Raw genomic sequence first — 10,669 nt, forward strand, 5'->3', positions numbered from 1 at the left:
ATTCATGTTTAAAAAGATGAGTATAATTATGGTCGAAAAACAATCATCTACGTTCTGAGATGCTAATTTAACATAATAAGTTTTTAAAAAATGAGCTTCGTCATGCAAGTGCATGTATGTTTTTGTTTTGGAACATTAAAATACAATCTAAAAGATGGATGTTGGGGTTTGATAGGATTATAACGTCAATTTCCAAACAGTTACAGTGTTTGCATTTTCTATCATGATTTTCTTGATAGAGGGTTGCTGCTAACAAGGAAGCTATTAAACAAAGAGTTACAAATGGTGAAGTTGAAATCATCCCATTGTAAATTTTACGGACGCCATCCCGAGTTGGTTGACCGTAATGGAATAACCGTTTCACAAATGATATCAGATATGTTCCTTACGTCGTAACTACAATCCCCTTCCCTTTCATGAATGTGACCTACCGAATTAGACTATTTACCGGATTCGTAATCACATGAGCAACACGACGGGTGCCACATGTGGAGCAGGATATGCTTACCCTTCCGGAGCACCTGAGATCACCACTAGTTTTTGGTGGGGTTCGTGTTGTTTATTCTTCAGTTTTCTATGTTTTGTCATATGTACTTTTTTTTCTGTTTGTTGTTTTTCATTTTTGGCCATGGCGTTGTCAGTGTATTTTAGATTTATGAATTTGACTGTCCCTTTGGTATCTTTCGTCCCTCTTTTAAGATATGAAATGGGGAATGATAACAAATGAGACAACGCTCCATTAAAGTCAAATGACTGTATTCTAAAATTTCAGAGTTTGGTGCCTTATTAAATGTTTAATACATTTCTATATACACAAAAAAAACGACCATTTTTTTTTTAGTTGAGGGTGATATTTTTCTATTAAGGATAAACAATATCTTACTTTACTAAAAAATATTTTCTTGTCAATAACACACAGAAACAAAATATTTTGAACAATCAAACATCAAGAAGCCTCCGTTCAGCGGTAAGTTGACCTGTGACTTAGCTTTTCATTGGTGACATGGTCTGTCCTTATCCAACATACCATAATTGTTAAGTTGCAGTTCAAATTTCCCTTCATCTTCTCGATCAACTTACTTTGCAGAGCCAGTTTATTAATAGTTAATTAGTTCCGGTTCTGAATATGCATGTAGTATTTGCAACATGACGTTAAGCACCGAACAACTTATCAACGTGTAGCATGACAACCGTTAATTTATGCCCAAAGCAACGATCGATGATTGATTCTAAAAACTAAAGAAACACTAGTCAATATAATGAAATTCAATGCGATTGTCATACAAGTGAAACGTTAAGCTAGCTTTAAAACTAGGTTGAATCCACTATTTTCTACATGAAAATATGCCTGCACCAAGTCAAGAATATCAAATGTGTAATTTCTTCGTTTGATGTGTTTGAACTTTTGATTTAGCATTTACGTTAGAGGTTTTGCGTTTTGAATTTCCCTCGAAGTTCGTTATTTTTTATTTTGCTTTCATTTAAGAATCTACTTTGAATTTATCGTGTTCATTCTGGACAAACTAGTTATAACAAAAATTTTACTCCAGTAATAAAAATATTTATTTTCGGTTTCTATATTATCTGTTCTGTTCATGGATGTCTAGCTTTATTTGTGTTGATCCAATCAATGAACGAGGATACTCTAGTATACACTCCTGGTGCATGTCTTTTGGCGCATCCATATCCCCACGAGACTACTCCTGTTATTTTGTAGACACTGTCCTTCTTACAAACAAGAGGTCCACCAGAATCTCCCTGTATAGAGTTTAAAATATAATTATACACATGTAACATAGTTTTAGACTAACCTATACATAACGATTTGATAACTTCAAGCACCTACATGTAGCGAGATTACAACTTCAACTATTTGTAACGAGATTATAAAATCACCTACACATTTTACCTTCAACTTTCACGTTGTACTTCAACAACACATTTAGGAGATACATGTAGCTGTCTTGTATTTTAAGCTCCGACGGCATCAATTAGTGATTTGATGGTCGCAAATATCCGTTTTTTTACTCCGCTAAAGAGTCGCCAGTAAACTTAATTTGCGACCATCAAATCACTAATTGATACCATCGAGGCTTTAAATACAATACAGTTATCTTCTAATTATCTTATTGACAATTATATAAGCGTTACTTCATTTAATATGATAGTTAATCAATTTTCTTAACGCCCAGTGGCCAATTTTCAATTCATATTGAGCACTATTGTTTTATCCTTCAAATGAAACTGATAGAAAACAAGTTCATCGTTAAAACATAAATTTACAATCTGTCATACATCGTCTGCGCTTGCGCGTAAGTCCCGACTTCAATTGGAAATCGATGCCATGCACATAAGTGACGTTGTCCAATTAAAATAGACGTTACAAATGATGTTGCATTAGCATAGTAAACATATTACCTGACAAGCGTCTCTGCCACCTTGGTTATATCCAGCACAAATGTTACTTCCGTAAATAACGTTGCCAAGGTAATATTTGCATCTGTTACTATCCATGATTGGGACATCAACTTCATTTAATAACCTAGTTCCTGGACCATCTGATGAATATAAATCATAACGTATATATTTAAAAACTTTTGATTTGATAAACAACAATTTATTATTACAAATGCATTTGTGTTCTAAGGTATAACGAACAAGTACTGTTAAATATGCGATTCTCCGTTTGAGAATCTAATGCATTCTGGCTTATATTTTTAAAAGCGAACACTCAAGCGTTGTGATTGGTTAAATGACTTAATGGTATGTACGAACAATGAAATAGCCATAGTCCTTTAGATTTCAAAGAGATGAAATTAATAAAAAAAAATAAGATGTGGTTTGATTTAAGATGATACATATTATGTTTATGTCGTCCAAACATTCGTAACACGTATTTCATTTCCAGGCATAAATATATCAGTATAAAATCTAACGGCATTTTACGTAATCAAATATCACATTAGAATAAATAGTTATATAACTTATAATTGTGCAAGGTAATGAAGTAACCAATCAATGAACAACATGTATGCTGGTCATTAGTTAAGAAACCCTTAAATAACTTATAGTTACCTGTGTGAAACCCTTAAATAACCTATAATCACCTGTGTTAAACCCTTAAATAACCTATAGGTACCTGTGTAAAACCCTTAAATAACCTATAGTTACCTGTGTGAAGACCTTAATAACCTATAGTTACCTGTGTGAAGACCTTAAATAACCTATAGTTACCTGTGTGAAGCCCTTAAATAACATATAGTTACCTGTATGAAGCCCTTATATAACGTATAGTTACCTGTGTGAAGACTTGAATAACATATAGTTACCTGTGTGAAGACTTAAATAACCTATAGTTACCTGTGTGAAACCCTTATTTAACCTATAGTCACCTGTGTGAAGCCCTTAAATAACATATAGTTTCCTATGTGAAGACCTTAAATAACCTTTATTTACCCTTAAATAACCTATAGTTACCTGTGTGAAGACCTTAAATAACATATAGTCACCTGTGTGAAACCCTTAAATAACCTATAGTCACCAGTGTGAAATCCTTTAATAACCAATATTTACCTGTGTGAAGAGCTCCCCATCCGGTTACTGTACATACCAGTCCGTCAAAATCTTCATATTTGTTAGGGAGACAAGCGGCCTTAGTTGTAGAATCAGTAAGGTCAAGAGGTTTATCTAACTTGATGAGTGCAATATCGTTATGGTTACTTCGTGAGCTGTAGCCTGTGTGAACGATCACATTTCTTACGTTGTGTACCTGGCTTCTGTAGATATGACCTCTATCGTGGATACCAGTTGCTACGGTCCAGTAAGAGTGGGTGGTGCTGAGAATAAAGCAGGAAATATTCAACTTTTGATATTTTATATTCACAGTACAACTCATGAGTACTAAGTTAAGTGATTTACAAGGCAGAGTGTTGGGAATATTAGGTACATTAGTCATGCATTGAAGTTGCCGTTTGCTTGAATAGTTTTTACATCTTAAAGTCAATATGAAACATTGCTGATGAAAAAAATCTAAATTATCGTTCAAAAAAAACATTTACCAAAAACAAAACATCTACATTTTGTGTTGTTATAAGTCTTTATATCCCGCTAAATCCTAATTCTAAGCGCAAGATGATAAAATGTTAAATTGTTAAGTCCTTGCGTGGCAATAAACATATTAGAAAATGCTTTTCATAGCGCTACAAATATCAAAGAAGCTTTGGGCCGTACTACGAATGTCATTGAATCGGTGCATTGTTCTTAGTAGCTGTGCGCAGCACAACAAAAAGTATGAAATTGCGACTGGCACTGAAAATGTTTTAAAAGAAGCTATGGGCGGCACTGCGGTTAGCTTAGAAGATGTGGGTGGCACCGATAAAATTGAAAACGGCATGGGTAATACTGTGATTATTTTAAATTCTGTATTTGGCACAAAGAACAGTTTATAATCTAAATGCTGTGTTCGGCACTGCAAACGCGTAAACTTAATTTGCGACTATCAAATCACTAATTGATGCCGTCGGGCTTAAAATAAAAACAGTTATCTCTTAATTTTAAGCTGATCGCAGAAATACAAATATTATAGGCACTTAGAATGCGTTTACTGTTCTACATTGGCTAGAGTTAAGGGGAGGGGAAGATCTCATAAACATGTTTAACCCCGCCGCATTTTTGCGCCTGTCCCAAGTCAGGAGCTTCTGGCCTTTGTTGGTCTTGTATTATTTTTAATTCTAATTTCTTGTGTACAATTTGGAGTTTAGTATGGCCGTTCAGTATCACTGAACTAATATATATATTTGGTTAGGGGCCAGCTGAAGGACGGCTCCGGGTACGGGTGCGTGTGCAATAATACCTAATTTATAGAACCTGTGCTTGGCATGCATTACACATATTATAGAAGTTGCCCGCGGCCTAACAAATATCGTAGAAGCTGAGTACGGCACTGCGTATATTATAGAGTATGTACGTGGCAAAACGAATGTAAAAGAAGAAGTTTGCGGCAGTAAACTGTAGCCGTTTCGAGCATTTAATTAAAAGGTTAATAAGTCCATGCAATTTTGTTTGATTATTTGCTGTTTTTTTTTTTTTGTTACAGTGGAAAGACCTATTGTTTTTCTTTTGATTATTTTTTTTTCTTCCGCCAAATCTTGTTCTTGCGATAAACATTTGTTTCGCAATATGTCGCTTAGATATTTGGTTTATGATATCGAACAGTTTATGCGCTTTGGAAATTTACCCTGCATAACCGAATACTTTTCTTTGTAGGAGTTATCTCCCCAAACACTGTTTTCCTTGTGTCCACTACTCCTTCGCAACCGTAAAAGATTATGACAAATTTATTTTATAAAATTGCTCGTTATATCCTTCGCATGATTTGTCCAATTTCGACCGAAGCAATATGAACTCTCCATATGAGAGTTATTTCCCTTTTTGTATTTGAAATTTTGAAATGTATTTTAAACTGGAACACCATAAGTGATAGAGACCTAGGATCTTTTTATTTGAGGTCCTTGGTCCAAAAAAATGAAAATTAGATCAAGGTCAAAGGTCAAGGTCATATTCTAAATTTTTAATTTGTTTTATTTTCACTCATTTTCATTAACCTTATATATCGACAAATTATTTTGTATAAATTGTTAGTTGTGACATGTGGTAACTAAATAATTTTAGTTGAAAGGGTGCGTACACAATGAATGGGAGTTTTAGCCCCTATCATATCTTAAATTATGTTTAAAGGGATATAACTTATTAACCATACATATTAGAGACTAGGGTCTTTTGATTTGAAATCCTCAGTTTGTGACCTTGAAATTGAGGTCAAGGTCATAGGTTAATTTGACGTTCTAGATTTTGACCTTTGCTTTAAATTCATATCTATACATCATAAAGCCATATGAACTGACATTTTAGACTGATTTTTTATATTTTAATATCAAAATAGATATTAACTGGTGGAAAGACCTTCAATTGTTCTCTGAACAATTGGTTTTTAATTTTGCTTGGTTTTCTTTCAACTATTGTTACCAAAAATGAAACCAAATATAAGTTACAAATATCCACTGCTAAATACATAAGATTCAATGAAATAATTATAGCCTATTAATTTTTGTGCTCTTTGCTCCACAACATATTTGGAAGTTTTATATTCATGAAGGGACTTATACAAAGTTAAAAGTGATGCTACCAAAATTTAAACTTGGTTTGTGGTTTTAAGTATTGTGTGAAAGTCCAGCTAGAGAACAAGGACCAATTTTGGGACATACGTACGATTGGATGTACACGGGTAAACAAATGCCCTCATCGCCTAGCGGAGGGTCCAAAATGAAATATATTTACTCTTCGAAACAATGAGCCGCTGTAAGAATCCATTGACTGTCGATAATAGTTCCTCCACACATGTGATGACTCCCGTATCGTAGTGATACCTGAAATAGTTATTTCCCCTGGTTAACATCTGGGTCAGCAAGGCACATTTTTTGTAACTAAGGATGACCGAAATATTTCTACACAAAACACATGTCAAAATAAAAATTCAAAAAATTAAGTAACGCGTCAAGTTAAAATTAAGTTATGTTGTCTTTGTCTTCATATAAATTAAAAGTAATAATATTTATTGAAACTTTACCTGCCATGGGTAAGCATGCGCAGTTGCGACAGTTCCGCCAACAATTCGATGACTTGTTACATCAGGTATTCCACATTGAGCTTTGAAATAAATGTAAAAAATATATATATTAATGAACAGAAAATCTGTTTCCTTTCACAGCTTTGCCATATTTCTCTATTCTTTAAAATTATATCATATGTTAGAACATTATTATTTCCTATATTTGGCTATTCTTTGTTTCTTTGTCCTTCATTCTCTACTCTGTTTTCCATTTTTCTATAATTTGAAAACATCATATATGCCCTCTTATTCCGTTCAAGTTTTAATTGGGAGTCACATTGGCGAATAAAGGGGTTGGAGCTGGGGGGCCGGGCATCCCCTTTCGTGGGAAAAATATAGGAAACCACTGAAGCATGACTAGAGGGCCCCCTTATGTCAGTCAGCCCCCCTTTTTTCTGAAAAGTTTTTGATCCGGCACTGAGTCCTTCTCGATAGGGTATCTCTAATTTTGAAAATTATACACTGCCGTGAAAATTCACTGTTTTATTTTCACTAAGTTATTCCCCAACGGAATTAAACACTAGTTTGACCTCGCCTGATTTCATACCCCTACATCTAAACCATAGGCATTTGTCTCAGAATGTTGTCTACTATATACCTGAACATCATCAACAACAACGTTAACAATCAAATGTCAACACAATATACAAATGTCTTTATCATTAGAAGTCACACTGAAGGGCTGGGGAGGGAGGGGTCTCTTGTTTTTTTTTCTGCTTTTTTTAGTCCATGTGTCTCTTTTATGCATTCATTTTTTCAATCATTCTCTTGTTTATTTGTTTTTGTTTTACACTTTGTTCTAAATTTTTTACCCATTTTGTTTGTAAACAGGGACTATCCAATTACTAGATGTGACAGTTATCATAATGAGTGTTTTACTTTGTGGATGATCATTTTGTATAAGAGGGGGGGGGTGTTAAAAACGGATTTTTTTTCTCACTTTTTTCAAGACCGATGTATTGATTTTGCGTGGTACACAACTATAATAATTGCAACCAGATTGAGGGCAAACTATTCCTCTTGTTTCATTATCTCTTAGTCCAAACTGCGTACCAGACAAGGCTTTGTTTAGTCCGCATATCCCTCTAACTATCTCTGATATTAAGTGTACCTTCACTTTATTCCTGCTGATCATTTTACTTAAATTTTAACAATTTCGTATCCATTCCTTGAGTGAAAAATATTATGTTATAACAAAACTAAAACTTTCCACGTTTAGTTAAAAAAATATATACTCAGTCTATATCAATCAACGAATAGACTGAAAAACAACTATCATATTGTGTGCTACAATTTACAATTTATAACTAGTTAAATCTCCAAGATGTTTAAATAAAAAACATTTATACACTAGACGCACGTTTCGTCCACTAAAGGCTTATTGGTGACGATTGGGTAAAAAAGTTTAAAAGGCCGAATAGATTACGAGGCTAATGAGTATTAAGCATTGTGCAACCCACAATTTCTAAAAATTATTGACAAATACAGCTAATGTAATCTGAAACAGTATTTACCTCCGCTACTCGTTTGGTGACTTCCGGTTCCGGTTCCGGTATGACTTCCTGTACCAGTTCCAGTTCCGGTCCCAGTACTTGTAGAATGTTGTGGATAACAACAAAGTTCTAAGAAACCACAGTGACTATAACTTTGTACGTAGCCACTCGGACATGTACTGAAAATGTCAATACATGCTCCTTTATAGGAGGTGGCACATACTGTAAAGACAATTGCAGTTAGACATTAATGATATAAATTATCGATGCAGGCTCCTTTATAGGAGATGGCACACACTGTAAAGACAATAACAAATAATATATAGAAAGCATCAATAAAATATGTTGGAAATGAGTTTTTTAAACAATATCAATTAGACATTTATGACAATAACTATTGAAACAGGCTTTGTAATATCCTTACAGTGTTTGGTGTTGTTGTTGGGTTGGTGTTGTCGTTGGGTTCGTGTTGTTGTTTGGTTGGTGTTGTTGTTTGGTTGGTGTTGTTGTTGGGTTGGTGTTGTTGTTAGGTTGGTGTTGTTATTAGGTTGGTGTTGTTGTTAGGTTCGTGTTGTTGTTTGGTTGGTGTTGTTGTTGGGTTGGTGTTGTTGTTAGGTTCGTGTTGTTGTTAGGTTCGTGTTGTTGTTAGGTTCGTGTTGCACAGTCTGTAGTTGTCTTTGTTGTGTTTTTAGTACTGTTTTCTTTTTCTTTTTTTTTTCTTTTCGTCATTTTTCATTTTATTGTCATGGCATTTTCATTTTGTTTTTGACTTGTGAGATTGAACTTTCTGTTAATATCTGTTGATATCTGTCGCCTCTCTTATGCAGGTCCCATGAAAGGATATGGGACCAACTATCACAACAATAAATCATTAGGAGGGAATATTGCAACAGTCTTCATTATAGGATGTTAAAAACTAAAAATACAGTTGCGTCTAAACAAAAGATGAAAGACAGACAGACATATAAAAAAAGAAGATGTGGTATGATTGCTAATGAGACAACTCTCCACAAGAGACCAAAATGACAGAGAAATTAATAACCATAGGTCATTGAACGGCCTTCAACAATAAGCAAAGCCCATACTGCATAGTCAGTTATAGAAGGCCCCGATGTTTACCTTACATAGATTGTATAGACAAATTAAATTTATTATCTAAAAAGGTCAAAGCATTAAAGGTCAACACAGGCCACTAATGCAGACGGACGGAAAGACACAGATCAAAAAAAGTTCACTTACAAATTAAAAAATAGATATAATCATGAAACTTAAACGTGATTAGGAAATCACAAGGAAAAAATTTAAGTCGAGAAAAACGTGACTTAGACATTAAAGAATTTAGCATAAAAAAAAAATTACGGAATTTTCCGACAATTTTGTAAGAAGAAATAACGGTATGTTCCGACGTTCATTCAAACTTTAAAACTATTGTAAACCTTGATGGTGGTTGATACGAAAGAGTATATGATATTCGTTTTGTACTGTTAAATTTTTGTTATAATTCCAACGTCATAAATTACAGCGGATACCAAATAATGAAGAAAACCGCGAAAAGGGAGATAACCTATTCAATTGTTATAGAATTGTTTCTATAAAACTTTACCTGAGCCCTCGGCTATTGCCACTAGACCAGCTAGAAATACTCCTAGACACAAAAACATGGCGTCCAGCGCAGTAATGTGAAATCTAAGTGAATGCCTTATCTCTTGGTTCTCTTATCTTCGTGACGGAAGAACTTACTTAACATGAATTAGATATGAATATGTACATATACACGATACAAAGAGTTCACTTGAACCAAATGTTGAACCGACACACTAAGTGACCTATTTTTACATTAGTAGAGGTTATATACCCATATATGGAATACAGGAACTGCTTCAGAAAAGAGACACCAAGGAGTTCAGTGGCGGATCCAGAACTTTAAAAAGGGGTGGTCCGCTAACTGACCTAAGAGGAGCCCGTTGACTGACCTAAGGGGAGAGCGCTCCAGTCATGCCGCAGTGATAACCAATATAATCAACCAAAATTTTCCAACGAAAGAGGGGCCCTGCGCCCCCAGGGCCCCCACCCCCTGAATCTGCCTATTACTGGAACATTGTAGTTGTAGGGGTAATCATGTTGTCTAGCATTTTAATTAAAACCATAATAATTATGTATACCGATCATAGAAACTCCTGAAAACACAGATCAATTTGTGTTTCCTCAACGTCCAGTTGCAAATATTAGATATGACAACTGTAAGAACATGTGGAAAGCCGGTTTGATAAACATAATACATACTAATGTATATTGAGATATCCATTCGTAGTACTAATCTATCGTAGGACAGGGAGAAAGTTTGTCCGTTCGGAACAAATCTCAACTTTAGTCAGTTTTCCGGAACCGACGTTGTTTGTAACAAGCCTTTCCGTTCCTACAAATTAATAGAAACTATCCCTCATTTGTGATCATTTTCCTATTTGTCCGGGACTATCTGTGTAAGATCTCACTAGCGACTTCTTCCTGG

General features: G+C 34.6%; 1 protein-coding gene across 1 annotated transcript; it reads right to left on the reverse strand.

Annotated features, from left to right (window-relative positions):
- Positions 1-1,539: 1,539 nt before the first annotated feature.
- LOC143052935 (transmembrane protease serine 3-like) lies at positions 1,540-9,918 on the reverse strand. Its single transcript, XM_076226101.1, has 7 exons — positions 9,764-9,918; positions 8,182-8,382; positions 6,626-6,705; positions 6,337-6,425; positions 3,574-3,836; positions 2,419-2,558; positions 1,540-1,758 (listed from the first exon to the last, which is right to left on the reverse strand). The coding sequence occupies exons 1-7, from the start codon at positions 9,819-9,821 to the stop codon at positions 1,594-1,596; spliced, it is 996 nt and encodes a 331-aa protein (XP_076082216.1). The 5' UTR covers positions 9,822-9,918; the 3' UTR covers positions 1,540-1,593.
- Between the last annotated feature and the right edge of the window lie 751 nt (positions 9,919-10,669).

The sequence above is a fragment of the Mytilus galloprovincialis genome, chromosome 11 (assembly GCF_965363235.1).
Source record: "Mytilus galloprovincialis chromosome 11, xbMytGall1.hap1.1, whole genome shotgun sequence".
Classification (NCBI taxonomy): domain Eukaryota; kingdom Metazoa; phylum Mollusca; class Bivalvia; order Mytilida; family Mytilidae; genus Mytilus; species Mytilus galloprovincialis.

Coding starts and splice junctions, on each gene's coding strand:
- LOC143052935 (XM_076226101.1), bottom strand. CDS start 9,821: ATGTTTTTGTGTCTAGGAGTATTTCTAGCTGGTCTAGTGGCAATAGCC. Junction 3,837..6,336: donor GCGGCTCATTGTTTCGAAGA/GTAAATATATTT, acceptor CTTTATTCTCAG/CACCACCCACTCTTACTGGA. Junction 2,559..3,573: donor ATGGGGAGCTCTTCACACAG/GTAAATATTGGT, acceptor TATATTCATCAG/ATGGTCCAGGAACTAGGTTA.